Source organism: Triplophysa rosa, linkage group LG6 (genome assembly GCF_024868665.1).
Source record: "Triplophysa rosa linkage group LG6, Trosa_1v2, whole genome shotgun sequence".
Taxonomy (NCBI): Eukaryota; Metazoa; Chordata; class Actinopteri; order Cypriniformes; family Nemacheilidae; genus Triplophysa; species Triplophysa rosa.
This window is the reverse complement of record NC_079895.1, coordinates 25,905,533-25,924,575: the sequence shown is the minus strand read 5'-3', so window position 1 is coordinate 25,924,575 and position 19,043 is coordinate 25,905,533. Positions and strand designations below refer to the sequence as shown.

The window sequence follows — 19,043 nt, the reverse complement described above, 5'->3', positions numbered from 1 at the left end:
TGATCACAAACAAAATCCTAACTCAGGCTTTCTGTTTATCACACACAAGTTTCTTTAAACTTTATTTTCATTCTAGGGTGACATGTGACCTGGGGATGTTTTTAAGGTTCTCCAGTTAAATACTAACTAGCAAACTAGTCTATAGCTCGAACACTATCTAGTAATAAATTCTACGGAGAATGATGATAAATTCTGATACCTACTGCACATCAAAACACGTAGCATCATTCACTGTGTCCATAACAAAGCGTATTTTGGATAAACAAACACTGTCCAGTTTAAACTATGGCGTCATATAAAATGCAGGCGGTGTAGTGGTCAGGGTGTCATCTATTGTGTTGGTAACCCACTTTCCATTGAGCGCACAAACAGGACGGGTTTGGTTTCTGGCCTGCATCACCACAACATTTAAAGATTAAACCATTAGTGAGTCATGACCCATCTACCAAACACTGCTGGATGTAGTGCAGTGCATGTTTCTTTATATATGTGAACAATCATAAGATAGCAGAAATGAAATTTGAAAAGCAATATATTCTTTCCCAGAACCCAGTTAACTAATGTAACTACAGAATGAGGCCATTTTGTTCCCAGTCGGCCTGGATAAACATAGACAGAACTTACAAAACAATTAGACCAGAACCGACCGGCGATCACAATTAACCCTCATGAGAAAAAACATAACAGCTATTATAGGGATAGTTCAACCATTTTTTTTATCATTTAGTCACACTCTTGTCATTCTAAACCGGTACGACTTTCTTTTGCAGAACAGACAAAAACAGATCTTTTAAAGTGTCTTGGAAACCAAGTGACAAAACCATTCTCAGGAAACAATATTTGTTCAGAACTGCAAAAATGAAACTCACACAAATACCAAGACATATCAGAGCATCTGTATATTTTATTCACATATGTTACATTTTGCATTAAATGTCATTAAAAGTCACCATTTCAGAGATGACATCAAAGAATCTGAACCAGCACCTACAGTAATGTACTGTATTACTGCCTGCCTGACATGCATTCACTGCAGGAGATACCAGCATTATCAACCCATCACACTTAGCAAATCTGCCTGTCTATACAAAGTGGGTGGGGAGAGAAAGAGGAACGCTCAAAGAAAATGGCAGGAAAAAACAGCAGCATGCAAGAAATCAAGACAAATGAAGAGAAGTAGCTTCAAGTGCAATGAAAAAAACCAAGCTCCCTCCATGTGATTGCAACAATGATAATCAATACCTACCAATCAAACTGATCAACAAACCAAACACACTGCTCTGGTGAGTTTCTGACAGTGTGTGTTTTCAAAGGGATTTAAACATTTAATTGGGCAAGAATGAAAACTAATCGATCTGATGTCAGAGGGGCTGCAAAAAATAAAAAGTGTGCTGTAACATGGGACTGTATACGTTGGTATTTAATGCATTTTAAAATTATGTGCATAATGCCCTCTGTAATTTATAAGTAACACATCAGCGATGGTCCGAGGACAGAGCTCTGAGGAACACCACATTTTTCAACATTAGACTGCCAAACTAGCCTTCTAAGGCTATTTGTGTAGAGAATCAAATAACTTGTTTTATTAATATTATTTACTGATAACATTAAAACATTGTTTATTTTGCAATAAAGCAACAACATACAATCTGACTGATTTTAAAGTGACACCCCTTTCTCAGGAAAACCCTAGACTGCAAATAGAAATTCAATATCTGGGTGATGTGTGCATAAAAATACCATTACATTAACACATAAATAATGTCTTAAACTTTACAAGAGATTACTTATCAGTCTGTAAATTGCTAGAGAATAATTTCCTGCACACATTTTAGGAAAAAAGCCTTAAAAAAACTGTTAACTTACAAATGTAAATTGTTTGTTGCAACTGGGCACTAAGCCTGCAGATATATAAATCCCAAAAGGACAGCCTTTAAAACTGCTGTGTCTCAAAGCTGTGAACGTCTAAACAAGAGTGAAGTAGGGCTCTCTAATGAGCTCAGTAAGACAGCAAACGCTGCCTTCTATATGACCATATGACAATAAGTCTTGGCATTGCCATGTAATTACAATAAAGAAAGGCTCAAAAACCTTAAGTGACAGGTTTTCAAATGGCTATAGCAAGTAAATATCATGAAACCTATGAAGAACACGTCCAGTTCATATTTCATCCCCGAAAAGTTTAGATATTAGAAAATAGTTATTGCATAAGGAAAAGGACCTTTTTTTATGTGACATTAATGGAAATTAAACATTTCCCATCCTAAACTTTAATGACTATAATACAAAAAAGTCTTATACAGTACAAAATACTGAATGACAGCAAGAATAATCGAAAAAAAAGTTTGAGAATAAGAAATGATCACAAAATGTCCAGATACAGCAATACCATGATAAAAAATTGGAAGGGAAAATAGCACGACATGTCACAAAATGTACAATGTAAACAGGTTTTATTTTCATTATGCAATATGTTTTTTTATTTTGGGGTAAAATATGAGTCAAACGAAATGTCACGATATTCCCTTGTTATTAGCTTTAAATAAGGTTGAGTCGGGAAAGAAGGCAGGGAAATGGCCACAGATTTTTTGTGATTTTATAATGAACTCAATAGACCAGTCAACCACCGTCAACAGACTTCATTAGAAAAAAATGAAAATGGTAAAAATAAGTTTTACAAAAAGATATAATTAACTTTTTCCTTAACAATGAATAGCAGCACTTTTTAAATATTAAAATATCAAACCAAAAATAAAGTAAAATTCCTGAGGATGACTGTACTGTAACTAAACTTGTTTGAATCTGTTGATATTTCGGACTCCCTCTTAGCTTCAGTAATCGACCCACATCAGCATATAAAGTTCTACCAGAGTTAATCTTACGAGATGTGCTGAAACTCAAATAATATTATGATATAATTTCACATTGCACTGGTCATAGGGCGTATGGGGGGCGGGGGGGGGGTCTAGAGTGTAAATATATTTTCTTAGTAATCTTAGTACCTTCAAAGTTTTGATATAAATTCTGCTTTCTGTACATGATTTGTTAAATATTGGTCAGGTTTCCCCCCCAAAAGCTTCGCTCTTCAAAAACAACGTCAGTTTTCCAAACACTACAGACCAGCATTTTTCATTCACGTGTCCAACAGGATTAACAAAGACTCACTCATTGTGCTTCTACGGTGAGCTTGCTTCGACAAACAAAACTCTCCCCTTTGAAATCCACACAGAAAATCACTTAAAAATACACACGCACACACACACACGCTTAGTCATTAGGCTTGATTGTACACTAAACTTCACATGAACCCAGGCTATGGCAGAAACCAACTCGATGCATGTTTTTTTTATATTACACGACAGAACTGTGAAGAGGATATCACAGAGGCTGGTGTTGACATCGTGTGACCTGTCCTCGGGATCTGGGCCGTTTATTAAAGTCCATTGTAATGGGGACCCCAGCGCTTGTTGATGTGATCGAAGGTGTGCGACACCCACTGCTGCTCCAGAACTCTGTATCTCTCTTCACATAAATACAGAGGCTTTCCTCGGCTGTGGACAAAAGGAATATGAAAAGGACACAGAATCAATCATTTTCTCTGCGAAAACAAACCAAAAAAATGGAATCCTTGCCTCTATATCGCCATTTCGGTTTAAAACATAAAATACAGATTTATGCACGTCTTTCCGTACAGATTGCAGCTTTAATGTTTCGTACATAAATTTCGTAGGCTTCGTTTCGAAATACTAGCGAGTTGCCCCATTATCTACCCTATTCAATTTACTCGTTACTTTTCTTTCAGCAGAAATGCATTCTGGGATTGCCCTGTTAAGAATATACGCAATGCTACCTTAAATTTGGACAAAATGAAACGCATAAAAAAGCAGTTTAACATAGCTACTTACAGTTCAGAACAACCTCTAGAGTTTATCCTGAACGCATCAGAGCTAAAAGAGGTTTGCTAAAGGTGTGCGAGCGTACCGCAAGCAGTGTTGGGCAAGTTACTCTAAAAAAGTAATAATTACTAGTTACTATTTACATATTTAATAGCGTAATTACATTACTGGACAAATTACTCTCTCCAAAAAGTATTTAGTTACTTATTACTAATTACTTTCTATATCCTACATCAACCTTGATTAGTTAAGTGATTCAAGGAAAGACATGAAACGGCTCTTTAATTTCATTCAAGTAAATAATATAAAACTACACAAGGTAGAATTATTACCTGACCAAAGTATTACAAATGTGAGAATTATACATTAAAGCACGGATTTTAATTACTTCAGAAGTAACTAATTAAATTACAGAAAAAATAGGAGTAATCCCTTACTTTACTTTTTCAAGGGGAAAGTAATTCAATTACAGTAACTAATTACTTAGTAACTAGTTACACCCAACACTGACCGCAAGTCTCGATCCTCTTCTCCATGAGCGTCCAGGTACACAGACCCCCACAGACAGAAGCGATGCCCGCGGATGATAATGATGACCGACGCGTTTATCAGAAGAAAGATACCCGTCGCTGCTCCACAGTGTTGGGAATGCTGGAGGTTAAAAACATACAGAGTTATCATCACCATCAGGGTGACGGTCGTTGAAACACAACGCTGGTAGTGTAAGAGAGATGCTCACCAGCACACACTCACACACCCCCTGCTGCTTACAACAGTGACCTTTCAGACAGACGAATGCGCCGCACACCAGACACAGCGCCGGGTCTTTGGGTGTTTTATTGCAGCTGCTGCAGGATTTTCTGTGGTAGTACTGGAAGATGGTGTTGTAGTTGTCTGGGAGCTGCAGGAGGTGAGGGGCTACCCACTGAGGGTCCTGAACTAAGAGGGACTGAAAAAAGTGTCTTTATTAGCCATGACGGTGACAACTGAGACACCACAAAGCATTTCTGATCACAGCTGGGTTTAAAATACCATTAAATGAAGAGTTTGGTTCCAGAATGAGAACTTATTATTATTATTTTATTAAGTTTAAAAATGGAGTTATCTCATTTTGGAACCAAACTCTTCAAATATTGTTACATATCAAAAGTAACACTGGATAGGAAATAAAACTACATCAGTGGTTCTCAACTGGTTTGGCCATGGGACCCACATTTTCCCATGGTCATCAAGCCGCGACCCACCTTTTAGGATATATGACATCATATGTAGTCAAACGAGTGACTTGTACTCAAATACTAACAAGAATTTGTGACTAATATGACTAATACTGAGGAATGAACAGTTAAGGCTATTAAACAGCAGTCCCAATCTAGTTTAATAACATTGTTGGTTTGAATCGCCACCGTAATATAAACATATACAACATAACACAAAGCGAAAATAACATGGTATTTTGGGGTTACTATGGTGAACACACAATACTAACATGAACTGTTAATGAAAGATGAATATGAATATCATACCTAATGTAAATCCTTCCCAGCTAACACACGAAGTACCAGTTATGTGATTTTTAGGTACTTTATTTTTATTAAAGTATAGTTTATATTAAAGTTTTTTCTGAAGTGAAAGACTTTTTATTTCATGAGAAGTTAAGAAAATAACGATAGAATAATGACACTCAACTATGTAGTGTATGGATTTTAGAAGGGTAGTATCTTCCCAAATGGAATACTAAACAGTTTTATACTAAGCGGAAGTATATCGGTTTCCCAGACGTGCGCAAATGACGTCAATCGCACGGCACAATGCTTGTGAATAAAACTCTACTTGTACATTGTACATTAAATGTACACTCAAAAAAAAGATTTATGCTGCTTGTTCAATTTACTTAACTTCCTTAAGTTAAATCAACACAACTTTTGGAAAATTTGGTCACAACATGATTTTTTTTATGTTTAGTCATATAACTGAATCCATTCATGTTGGGACAACAAAGGAGTTGTGTTGTGTTAACATAAAACAGTTACAATTGGGCAGAGGACTTATATTTCCCAGCATGCTTTGCGTATAACTGCATTTTGAGAGTTATTTTCTTAAATAAGCGTTATTTTATGCATTTTTCAGTCAAAAGAAACACTTCTTAGTGTTTGACGTTCATTTATCTTTAAGGTTTTGAAGAGGTTGTTATATTTTTGAGTTTTGTGGTTATCATTGTTCAGGAAAGCGTTGCCTTTGGTTAGGTCGTGGGCGGTTACAATCCTTTATTTGCATTTCTGTCGAGTATGTTATTATTGAAGTTAAATTAAATAATGTCTAATTAATGTTAAAAATGTATAATATAAAAAAATGTTCTTGAGTGCTTTCATTAAATAATCTAATCAATAAAATTGGGTTTTTACATTGGTTTCATGTAAAATATGCATGTGTATGACACAAATTAATTTAATCAAGACTACTAAAAAAATCAAGTTCACACAACAAGATTATAAAGAATCGTTTCAAACAAATTAGATTTTGTGGAAAAGTTTTCCTTAATTTAATTAAGTTGAGTGTAGTTTTCATCTGTTTTGCCCAGCATTACTTTAGTCATCATCAGATTGAAGCGTTATCACTCTGCAGAAGAGTTTTGCCCGAGCAGCGTCTGATAGCCCCGCCTCCCTTCCGCTACGTAAGCGAAACTGCGACCGTTGAGTGCGTGAAGTGTCCAAATATCCACACTTCATATTTTCGGTTCTTTTTTGAGAATTTTCAATGTGAACTTAATACTCGCACTATTTATACTACAAAATGGCGTAGAATAGTGCATAAGTGCGCGATTTGGGACGTACCTATTAAATTGGGACAGCGAGCGCTCACTTGCTCAGGCATCTGCCAACAGCCTTCACGCACGTCTTTCAAAATAAAAGTCTCGCATCAGAAAAACATTTAGAATTACGTTTTTGTCGTTGTTTCTTCGACTGTACACTCCGCGACCCACCAGTTGAGAAACACTGACCTACAGTGTAGTCGACACAACAAAGACTGACCACAGATTGCTGGGCGGGCGTATCAGAGAGACCCATGACCTCTGAACACCACTGTGAGATCATATCGAAAGCATTGATGTTCCACTTCAGACCAGCAGCACTGCTCAAGGGCCCAGCGGACTGACCAGAACCAAGCAAACCCAGACATCCAGCGAGCAGAGAAAACTCTTCATCCACCTGTGATGGGTGACAACGGTTAGTCTGTGATGCATGCTGAACGCATCACGACTGTGTGTGCGTGTGTATTTGTGTGTGTGTACCGGGCAGCCGGGTAAGCTGTCTCCATACAGATGGTGTTGCAGTAAGCAGGACAGCCGTAGGAACGGCAGACAGATCTTCTGAAGACTGAACTCAATAGACTGAGGAGACCACACACTGGAGCTCAACTACAGAGAGAACACATCATTAATACATCTTCATTTCCTGTTAATAAAGCTCTCATAACCTACTTACTGGCCACGTCCAAAGTTTTATCACAGAAAATCTTATAATGCATAATGACAACATTAGCTATGGCGATTGGGAGTATACGCATATCTGGAATGACATACTGACCAATCAGCATCTAGCAATGCAACAATCCATATACTGAATACGTATTTTGTGAAACCTTTTAGCCGTTTCATTGCTATAATGTGTCCTGAGAAAACACAACCAGTCGGGTTTCCATTGATTAACCCGTTCCTCAAGTTTTCAAAGAATACATCTGTACAGGTTCTTACGCTAGATGTAGTAACTGACTCACCACAGATGAATCCTCAGAGTTGGTGTCATAGACATCTTTGGCCTTGGTCAGCTCAGAGATCACATGAGCCAGAAGCGCCTCCCATGACTTGTCGGAGTTTGGCGTGTTCTGTGTATGAAAGAACAGCAGAAATAAACCAAAGAAAAAACACTCTAGACTAGCAGCATTGCAGATGGCGCTATAATGCGAAATGAAAGCAATCTGGCTAATGACGTGAAACATCTTTATTAGTCAATTTATTTCCCACAAAGCCACTTGGCGTTAAAAATAGACCTTTAATGGAGTACAGAGCCATTGCTAATGTCACACTCTTCTGTAGCAAGGAATGCCTCGGTTATAATGACCAATGTTCTGCCTTTGTGACTGCTACACATCACCGTTATCACACATTTTGAGATTTATCCCGAAAATTCTGGCTAATCTAAAGACGACTCTGCTCAGTATTTTAAAAATAAAGGACTGAGTAGCAGTCCGCATCTCTGTGCTGACAGGCTAAGGGGCGATTCACATTTTGCGTCTAAAACCGCACGGAAAACGCGTGCCGCACTGCTTTCTCATGCGGTATTCTGAAAAGTTGAAATATTTCATCTCGATGCGCCTGGAAAAACGGGAGCGTCGCACCGCATGCGCATCGCGACCGCGTCGCTCCCTATTTGAAAATAACGAATATGCGCGCGCAAAAGGTGAATGGCACGTAAAGCATGCCCGAGAGAGCTTTTTGATTGGTTAAGACTGTATTTCCTGTAGCTCAGAGGTTAGAGCATGGCATTAGCAACACCAAGGTCATGGTTTCGATCCCAGGGATTGCACACACTTAAAAGCAAATGTATAGTGTAATGCAATGCAAGTCACTTTGGATAAAAGCGTCTGCCAAATGCATAAATGAAAATGTATTTGGTAGGTAGGGTCGTAAAGTTAAACAAGCCAAGTAAGTTGCTTCGCTGGTTGACTGGATATGTGATTTGTAAATTCCATTCCAAAATTGGTAAAGCCACAATTTTGTTTTATATTGATGTACTTTAGTTTCTGTGATTAATGCCTTTCATGTTACAGCTTATTTGTCAGTGCTTTATATCATGTTTACATGGCTAAAAATTTAACAGATCATTCAATATACTAGTATGATTGAGGTAATTCTATAAAAATATGTCAATCAATTTATGCATCAACTAATAACATCTTAACACTGGCCTATAGTTTATGGTTAATCTGTCTAATATTGCTTTGGTTACCATGATTTATTGATTTTCTTTATTAAATAATACAGAAGGGCCCGGTTTCACAGACACGGTTTATCTTAAGCCAGGACTATGCCTTAGTTGAATTAAGATATTTATGTTGCTTTTATAAAAATGCCTCAGAAGAATACACTACTGTTGTGCATCTCGAGACAAAACAATGGCACTGATATATCTGAAGATATTTCTGGTCAAGTTATATTCAGTTAAGACAGGTCACACATTCATTTAGTCTAGGACTAGTCTTAAGCCTTGTCTGTGAAAACGGGCCAAGGTGCTTGAACACATATTAAATCGCAATCGCAATATTGGTAAAAAAAGATCACAATTGGATTATTTTTCATAATCGTTCAGCCCTGTGTGTAAACAGTCCTTTAAAAATGTTACGGAGGTTGAGAAAATCAGTCATGGAAACTTCTTTTAATCCCTATTCATTTTCATTATACAAGAACATTGTGTCAATTATTTTTTTGTCGTCATTCGAGAAGATCCAGAATTGTTTTTTTTAGAATATTTTTATTTTACTCTGTTTAAATGGCAAAATATGCACTCAGACAATTCGGGATGCATTGCCGTAATGAGAATTTTAAGCAGAAAAGGCAATAAAATACATAAATAATTAACTCCTGTTAAATTATGCTTTGTGCAGGGTAATGATTATTATGATCATTTTTGTGTGTAACCAAATTATATCTATATTATTTTATAATAGAAATCTTTACTGCCATGATGTTTCGGTGGTTTCGTGAGAATGACCCAACATGGCTTTGGATTTGACATTAGTTTGACCTTTTTGGCAGCTCCAGCGTTGCTCCAGGCGCGTCTCTCCTCTCGGCTGAATCTGATAGACAGTGCAACCACAGCCTGTGTGTACTGCAGACTGTACAACACCTTCACTACACAAGTGAAGTGCTCTACACACAAACACAAAACACACACACAGCATGTTATCAACACCAGCAATAAAAAAAGTATTTCCAAGTCTTCCAATGGATGACAATACATTTCTGCAGATGTAACCATGGTCAGGGAAACGCAATCTCATCCAATAATATCACAGCCCCAGGTTTTCAACAAATCAACTCCTTCAGCCTCTGCTATACTAGCAGCGTCATAAAAGAGATGAAGTGTGTCATATTTAAATTGACTTAAATGAAAATGAGGCTTTGAGGGATAGAAATGTCCAGTCAGCTGGTTGTTAACATACTGTAATATAAGACTGCATTACCCTGCGTATTACACAAGTACTAACCTTATTTATTAAATTAATAAACACACATTAAATGTTGATTTAAATGAAAATGTTATTGTGCATGAATTTTATTATTCTTTTATTTCATTTGTATATTTTGTTTGCATATATTTCATGGATATGTTTTAAGATGATAAAATAGCTATAAATTGGGTAAATTTTATGGTTTAATGGCCATTTATCATATAGCCAACATAATACTGATTTTTCATAAAACACAGAAAAACAGAAAACATACAGAAAAGTATGTTCTCAGAGACCTTAAGATATTAAGAAACATTGAATGGTATTGTTTCTAACAATATTTTGTTTTATTCACAACAAATACGCCAGCTACTCTGAAGTCTATGAATAAAAACCTCAAGCACCCAAGATCCATGGGTCCTTTGTCAAGACACAGAAACCAATCATGTGACTTTTGTGAATGGGAATAGAGGACGAGTGTTTTTTTAAGAAGGGGGTATTTAGCCCTGTGTGTGTGTGTAGCAGGTGGCAGGACAGGTTGTGTTAACAGGAAGACACAGACACACAATGACACTCCATTAACATTCCTCACACACACCATTGTCTTTATGACACGCGCACCAGCTCTACTGTCATGTGTCTTCAGGCGGATGGGCTCAGATCAATCCTCCGCTCGCACACTGACTGCACACGTGGTGCTTATTTGAGAGCTGATCAATGATCAGTGATCGCTGAGTGACACTCACAGCCCATCTATGACCACACGCACGTGAAGGAGGAGAAAAATGACGCGAGAGAAATGTGGGACAAAGCGAGAGGGGTTTTTAAAGTGCATCATGGTCACTTGCTCTCGTGTGGTTTCTGTTGGTTGGCCTTGTGCAGATGACTGTGTTCAAGGTTGTGTGCGAGGCTACCCTTTCAAACACACATGCGCAATCTCAGTTAACCGCACCACACTTTTTGATCCATTGATTTATTTCTACACATGCTAGGGATGTTAATTTTGACCGTTTAACCATTAACCGACAATAGAAACTAGCAAGATTTGGATATATAAATATTTAATTTAATATTTAAATCTTATCAGTTAACGGTTAATGTTCGGATAACGATTGTCGGTTAGGAAAATTAACCGAAATGAACATCGCTAACACATGCGAATACTGGTGATGGAAATGCAAGCTCATGCAAAATATTTTTGGCATTTCGGCAATCAAGACATTAAAGCGTGTAAATGGGCACTAATAAATGAGCAATTTACATCAGACTTGGCCACCGAAAAAGACACGCCCCCTTTTGCCAACTTAAATCTACATGGCCTCCGCTTAAGCACTATGGTGCTTGATAAAATACAAAATAGCATTCTCGCACGACAAACTGATACAGAAATGTCACATACACAAAAGGACGGTCAAAATACATATTTCAGCAAATGACACTCATTTTTTATGTCTTATGTCATTTTAAACAAAATCAATCTATTTAATATAAGTGTCTGATTATTCTAGTGTGTCATAACGGTGTACTGTGTCTGTGTGTGTTACCTTTGCGTAAAGGGTGAGGCATGGTGAGGATGAAGATGATGAGGAGGGATGGTACGTCTCTGAAGAGCATGGGCACCTCTGGATGCTCTTCATCGCAGAATCTGCACACAAAATCCCACACAGTTATGTTAAACACCATCATGTGTGCAGAAACACACGAACACACTTTTGTATGGCTGAATAATCGCTATAAATGTAACAAAATCCCACAAACACGTGAGCACAAGTACGGGTCCGCACAACACCTCACAGGTGGTAATAATTGTACGAAGATCATTAATAATTGAAAAGAAAACGGGAACAAAGATCACAGTGGTCGGCGAGATGTGCCTCCAAAAATATTATACCGTTAATGTGCAGTAGGTGGGCAGTTAGAGAGAAAACTCCCACCTAAACCACATTCATCTATTAAAGGTGAAAAAATATCCATTTAGCAGATATGCATTTATTTAGAAGCTAATTAGTTGAGTACTTGTGGGAGAGAGACGTTAGAGGTCTGGACTAAAAGAGGCAAAAAGCTCTTTTAATAGCATTGACCAAGTGCACTTCATCAGTGGTTCTCAAAGTGTTTCGTTGCAAGGACCCCTTTGTGTAGGGTGCATTGCTTTGTGGCCCCCAAATAAAGACTTACAATCTTAAACTTGGAGTTTTAATTAAACCAAAAACATATTCAGTTATACAATGCTGGAACATCAGTTGTTTTGGTTGGTGGTATATGTTTGATTGCATAAAATTTAGGATACATTTAGACATTTCATAAAATGCCACAAAACCTGTGGCCCCCGGATCTATCTTGGGTCCCTCCCAGGGGGCCACGGCCCACAGTTTGAGAACCAATGCACTACATAACTAACAGTAGGTGGGCAGTTAGAGAGAAAATTCCCACCAAAACCACATTCATCTATTAAAGGTGAAAAAATATCCATAATTAAACCAAAAACATAATCAGTTATACAATGCTGGAACATCAGTTGTTTCAGTTGGTGGTCTTATGTTTGATTGCATAAAATTTAGCATAAATTTCTATATTTCATAAAATGCCACAAAACCCGTGGCCCCCTTGGTTCCATCTTGGGGTCCCCCAGGGGGACCCGGCCCCCAGTTTGAGAACCACTGCACTAAACTATTGAAATACTAAAACATGTCACTACATTAAAAACAGAAACCTGAGGGAAACAGGCATCAAACATCCATGAAAAGCGACAGAAGTCATAACTAAAATGTTATATGTTGTAGTCTTATGACATTCATATTAATGTGGCCTAAATGTTTGCGTTTCTTGGGCCACTCTATGTAACCTACAACCCGATAACAGAAAAACAGATGATTTGGTGTTTGATGAGTGATTTCAGGCAGGCAGAAACAGGGACGGCAGTGCTTTTATTTTACTGGCACTATAAATAGCTCAGCTAAAGTGCCTGAAGGTTCCAGTGACAGAGTTTCCTTCAAAAGCCCCTAACAAGGTATTCATAATCTGAGTCCGAGTCTGGTCCAGAGAGACATACAGGTGAAAGCCCTGTTACTGCTCTAACCTCAGAAATGAGGCCATTTAACCAGCAGAAGAGTGTTAAGTGCTTTTTAAACAGGGGACACAGTCAGCAGTAACCCCCACACAGCCATTAAACCCTCAAAATAAACCGCAGCACTCGTGAAATGTACGGATGCACGTCATCATCAGCCAGATGCAGCGCTTATTGGTATCTATGGAAACCCCATCTGCACAAATCTCTCTCTCACTGCCAAGATATTCCGTTCAGACTGATGAAAACAGCAAGAATATTAGAGTCAACAAAGAAAAACAATACATTTTGTATATATTTTAGCCTAAATACTTGCATTTTATTATACATTTTGTAAATGTGTATTGTGTGAGAGCCAACTTTTCCGGTACATCGGAAGTGTTTCCTTACTCTCTTAAAAACACAAAAAAAGAGTAAAGAGTGTATGAACTGTTCATCCTATAACACACTGGTCCAAAAAGATGTATACATTATTTATACAACCAAGACCCATTGTCTATTTATTGTCTTTAAGTGTGATGAGAGAAAAACACAAAATTCACACAAACATTCTCTCTAATCTTGCAGCTCAGGTGAATTATAATTGGTTTCATGCTCTGGTACAGCGTAGATGAAGGAAACACTGTTGTGCGGGTTTGTGGTCATACTCACTCGGGCTCTCGGCTCGGCGTGCTCTGCGTGAGACGGGTCCAGGGGTTATATGCAGAGTCTATGCTGTAGAGACGCATGTGCATGGCCAACACGTGAAACAATTGATCTGAAACACACAAAACCAGCCATGCTTTAATTGCGTGCAACATGATGGAGTCGAGTTTGTGTAAAGCCTTCTGGCGTGTACGAAGACATTTGTGTGTCCCAACAAAAACCTGTCCCTGCTAAATGCACGCACATGCAGACTCCAGATGAGCAGCTGTGGATCACTGCTGCCCCCTACCTGCAGCTCGTAAACTCACACCTGCAGGACTTTCAAACTCAATGAAACATTTCAGGAACCTGCAGCTTCAGCTCAGCCGACAGAGCACATGGTTTTTTCAGGGAACAGAGCTGACAGATCACTACTCAATAAGAGGCATTCCTCCAAACCCGCTTTTATTACACTTTATATATTCCAAAACATTATGTGTGGATGAGCATACCTCCAATTCCTACAGTGCGCAGAACAAGAACGATGATACCACTGGCATTGATTTTAGTTAGTATTAGGGATGTAACGATTCACTCAGCTCATGATGCGATGCGATTCACGATTCTGATCTCACGATGCGATTTATTCACGATTTACTCACGATTTATTTTTAAAAAATGAGTTGAAACAAATTAGAAATGAACAACTTCCCTTGCATTATTTCTTAAATGCTTTACGTTTCTTTGCATAATAAAATAATGTTTTATTTCAAATAACAAAAGTAAACTGCGATTTTAAAACAAATTAATAATAGAAAAAGTCTCTATAATATAAACAAACTAATACGGTCTGTGCTTTTCTTGGATTTTTTTGCATTTAAGAAATATCAGCATCCACGTTTAGGTTTGCAGTGAAAATAGCGGCCCCTGCTGTTCAAAGAATGTATTGCGATTCAGTTCAAGCCTCAACCGAATTGAATCGTCACTCATTATAACCGATTTTCAACCGGCTCACGGTGAATCGTTACATCCCTAGTTAGTATGGTAGAAACTCATTGAATTCTAATTCTGGATGCTGATTGGACAATAGACAGTATAGCTGGGACCTCTTCACAGAGCTACCTAGTATAGTTTGTACGTCTAGGACTAGTCACTCTAATAAAATGTTGGCTTTAATTGATTTAATTAAAAAATATATATATATTTTATAAACATTTTATATATTTGTATCACATGGTAACCATTTTATGAAATACATTTGTAATGTGAAAATAATGTGAAATCACCGTTCAGACTATATTATGACTACACTCAGATGGCACAGCCTCTTAGTTTAAAATCTTTGGTCCCAACAGATCTTTTCTGTGTTTCCTAGATGGCCATCAAGGTGGGTTATCTAAGGGACTTAGTCACTGAATCACTAAAATAAACATGCCCACTGAAACGCTGAATTAAACATGCCAATTACACGGCTCGTTGGAATGCTTGATTCTGATTGGCCAGTCACGATTTGCAGGTTCGTTATTCCCAGATAACAACCTCTCATAACTATTATGGCAGCAAATCATTTTGACAGGTTTTTTTGACAAATTAAATATAAATATGTCTTTTAATAACATATATGAAATTATACTTACAAATGATTAAACCAAATTGCCTGTTCGTGACATTTGAATGTCGTTTCTTACCTTAAATCCTAAAGTAAACTTCTTTTCCTCACGGAAGGTCTGCATTCGGTAAAAATGAGCTAATCAAATATTTCAAATTCACATTTCATGTCTATTTTTTTCTCATGTGGCAAGTAGCCGTGTAATAAGCGACATAATGTACAAGCAGCCGGCTGTTATCGCGAAATAAGCCCCTTCAGTGTCACTGTGGGGGCTTATTTCTGCAATAACAACCGGCTGCTTGTACATCATCACTTACATAAAATAACACGCATCACGTGACAACGTAAAGCAGACAATATGCCAGATTGAGCAATATAACCAGCGATAAACACCTGTCACAAACACAGAGCAACAGAGCCATCTGTAGGTGACTATAGGAAAGACTGGTCAAAATTCACCCGTATCTCTCATTCAAAGTTCTCTAACATATTGGTTAAAAAATGTCCCTAATAATAATAATCTATGCAACCAGGTTTTAGCATTTAGTTGCATTTTTCTTTCTGTTCTTACAGTATCTTACACCTGCGACTGTTTTATATAGCGTATAAATGTATAGTTAACCAAAGTCGGTTTAAAAATGACGGGTCGATGAGAAACAGCTGAGGGGCAGTCTGGACACCTCAATATTCTGTCCCGTTGAACTGGTCTCTGTCTAGCGGGTCAGGAACGTGGCCTGTGTGTAAGCCCCTCAATAATTGCAAGTGAAAGTGTGAGGGGGTTAGGGCAGTGGTTCTCAACAGGGGGGCCGTAGCCCACAAGGGGGCCCCAGCTGACTTCAAGGGGGGCCCTCAGGATGACTAATAATTTAAAATTAGACAAATTGAGCATTGAAATACTTTTTAAAACAACTAAAAATCAAGAAATTTCTATATTGAATAACCACTTTTCGGGTTAATATAAAGCTCTGAAATACTTTATTGGGTAGAAACTTTGAGTTTTCGTAAAAGGGGAGGGGGGTCTTTGAATATTGTTGAATGCAGTAGGGGGTCTTGGAGTCAAAAAGGTTGAGAACACTTGGGTTAGGGGGTCTCCAGACATTCAAGTCAATACCTCATTCTCGGTTTTTATTCATCAGAGATTATCAAACACTTCATCATGTAGACTGGCAGCTGGAATAGAGATTTCTCCAATCGCTCTCTTTCTAACGGTCGCTCCATCCTCACACACTCCATCTCTCTCAACCTGATATTGATCTTCATTCTCCACCCACCTGTGATTGTAGTGTTCATGCTCTCCCCACACGCCATCAATCACACATATGAGAGAGAGACGGAAAGAGAGAGAACAAGAAAGAGACAGAGAGAGAGAGAAAAGAGAATGCGAAAGAGAGAAACACTGACAGCGGACTGAAATGGATTCTTCAAGACAAGCATTTCAAACACCGTTTGTAATACGATCATGGGATGACTAGATATTCCAAACAGGTTAAATAAAGAAAGTTATTTTTACGTAGTGAACTAGTAAACGTAGATACTTTAAGGTTGGCTCTTATGACTTGGGCCAGCGACCAACCGCCCAACAATCCTCCAAAACATCCAAGCGCAAGGATCACATGGATGTGAGCCCTGCAGGAGCTGTCTGTTCTACAACATCTGCATTTAACAAACCCACATCATAGAAAACACCCTCATCTACACATACACATCTGTTGAGTCATCCTACGAGGTTACCAATCATAATAAGAGGACGTTTAAAGAGAAGAAAAAAGTAACCGAATGAGGGAGCATGACTTAAGAAAAACTAAATTACCACTGAATCCTTTTGCAGGATTGAAAGTGGAGGGATAATGGTATAATAATGTATTGATCTCACTGTATTTCTTCCCCAAACATCAATTTTCTATTCCTCCATACTTGCTATTTTTTGTTCTTGTGGGAAGCTGATGTCTAATGTACTGCGACTGAGTAAATCTGCCGGTCTCTGTGGACACGCATTTAATGCAGCTCAGAAAATGGCTGCATTGCTGGCGTGTGAAATCATTTGTGTGATGGGAATTTCTGAAAGCCTGGAGAGCCATCGCACACACCACACGTGCACATCAACACCCATTTAAACCCAGCGAGTGCACGTGACTGATCATGACCTGCATTTCAAAACTTACAAATTTCAACCAAAAATCTTAGAGTAGGTGTGTTTATCAGTTAATTAATCTGAACATAATACAAATAAATGAATCTTTTTTTTATTAACGTATTACCAGACATTATAAACATGCATTGAATAAACCATTTTAAAAGTAAATTAAGACAAAAAAATTAAATAACAGTTAAATAAAACTTCTAACCGTCTAATTTATTGCAGGGATCAGATGTTATTTAAATATTAAATGTTATTTAAATAAAAGTGAATGGACAATTTCAAATGTACATGTACACGTATGAAGTGGACAGTATATAGTGTGTGTGTGTGTAGGGATGTATCGATTACCGGTTTAATGGCTTACCGTGATAATAACGTCTAACAGTTAGTATTACCGCGTCATATTTTAATTACCGTTAAACCGTACCAGTGTTGCGGCTTGAAAAACCCTGTCCATCATCAAACAAAGTTATCAAGAGTATAACGTAGATGCAACATGAAACATGGGTTATGTCAGGAGAGTAAATCAGGAGTCATGAGTATTGAACAAAATAACGCGAGACACACCTATTTATTACAGTGCTTCACTAATTAGGACTAGTCCAAAAATGTGCACATTTATGGAAATTTAGATATACTGACACACGTTTACTTCATATTTCTTATATCATATCATTTCTATTCATTTTCTATTAAATAATCATGTGATGAGTTTGAAACTCCATTTAGCTTGTTTCTTCTGCTATGAGCGCAGATGTCATGCCGCTTTCTCCTGGGTCCTAAAGTACAACCAATTTCTCACAACACGCGCAGACAGAAGATTTGCTGAATTGTGTTGTGTTTATATGAAAATCTGATTTACTCACTTAAGGTTGTGTTTAATCTGAACTAGGAACGTGCCATGACTAATATTAATGTTATTTATTTGATGTAGATCAAACAAAAGTACATTTACAGGTAAACTCAATATAAAATTTGGTTTACATCAGTACTTTTTTGACATTTCCAGAATATGAAATTCGTGATAACCGCGACAACCGTGATAACGTTGTTGTTCACTATAATCGTGATCTGAAATTTTCATACCGTTACATCTCTATGTGTGTGCGCGTGTGAGAGACTCACTGAGACAGGAGCGTTTGGCGGCAGCACTCGCCCCTCCGCTGCACAGATTCCCCCCACGATGAACCAGCTCTAACTCCAGATTTGTCCTGTGACAGAGTAAGAACATTTATGTACTTTCAGAGCAGAAATAAACAAACATGGTTACGTTGGTTGCGCTCTAGGCGCAATCCAGTCATTTATATAGATCAGTGGACAGAACTAAAGATGCTGCAGAGAAGGGCAGGTGGACATCCTGCAAACACTAAACTATCAAGATGAAGTTAACAGACTAAACAAAGATGGAAGGAAAGAAAGAAAGATGGAAAGATGGAAGGAAAGAAAGAAAGATGGAAGGAAAGAAAGAAGAAAGAAAGA

General features: G+C 37.9%; 1 protein-coding gene across 2 annotated transcripts in view; it reads right to left on the bottom strand.

Moving 5' to 3' along the window:
- Positions 1-884: 884 nt before the first annotated feature.
- ubr3 (ubiquitin protein ligase E3 component n-recognin 3) overlaps positions 885-19,043 on the bottom strand; it is a 49,144-nt gene continuing 30,985 nt past the window's right edge. For both annotated transcript variants that reach the window (XM_057335730.1, XM_057335731.1), the window contains exons 30-39: positions 18,690-18,775; positions 13,843-13,948; positions 11,672-11,772; positions 9,701-9,825; positions 7,674-7,781; positions 7,189-7,314; positions 6,929-7,105; positions 4,636-4,845; positions 4,408-4,547; positions 885-3,551 (exon numbers count right to left, since the gene is read on the bottom strand). In XM_057335730.1, coding sequence (XP_057191713.1) covers positions 3,434-3,551; positions 4,408-4,547; positions 4,636-4,845; positions 6,929-7,105; positions 7,189-7,314; positions 7,674-7,781; positions 9,701-9,825; positions 11,672-11,772; positions 13,843-13,948; positions 18,690-18,775 — 1,297 coding nt within the window. In that variant the 3' untranslated portion in view covers positions 885-3,433. The remainder of the gene's footprint in view (positions 3,552-4,407; positions 4,548-4,635; positions 4,846-6,928; positions 7,106-7,188; positions 7,315-7,673; positions 7,782-9,700; positions 9,826-11,671; positions 11,773-13,842; positions 13,949-18,689; positions 18,776-19,043) is intronic.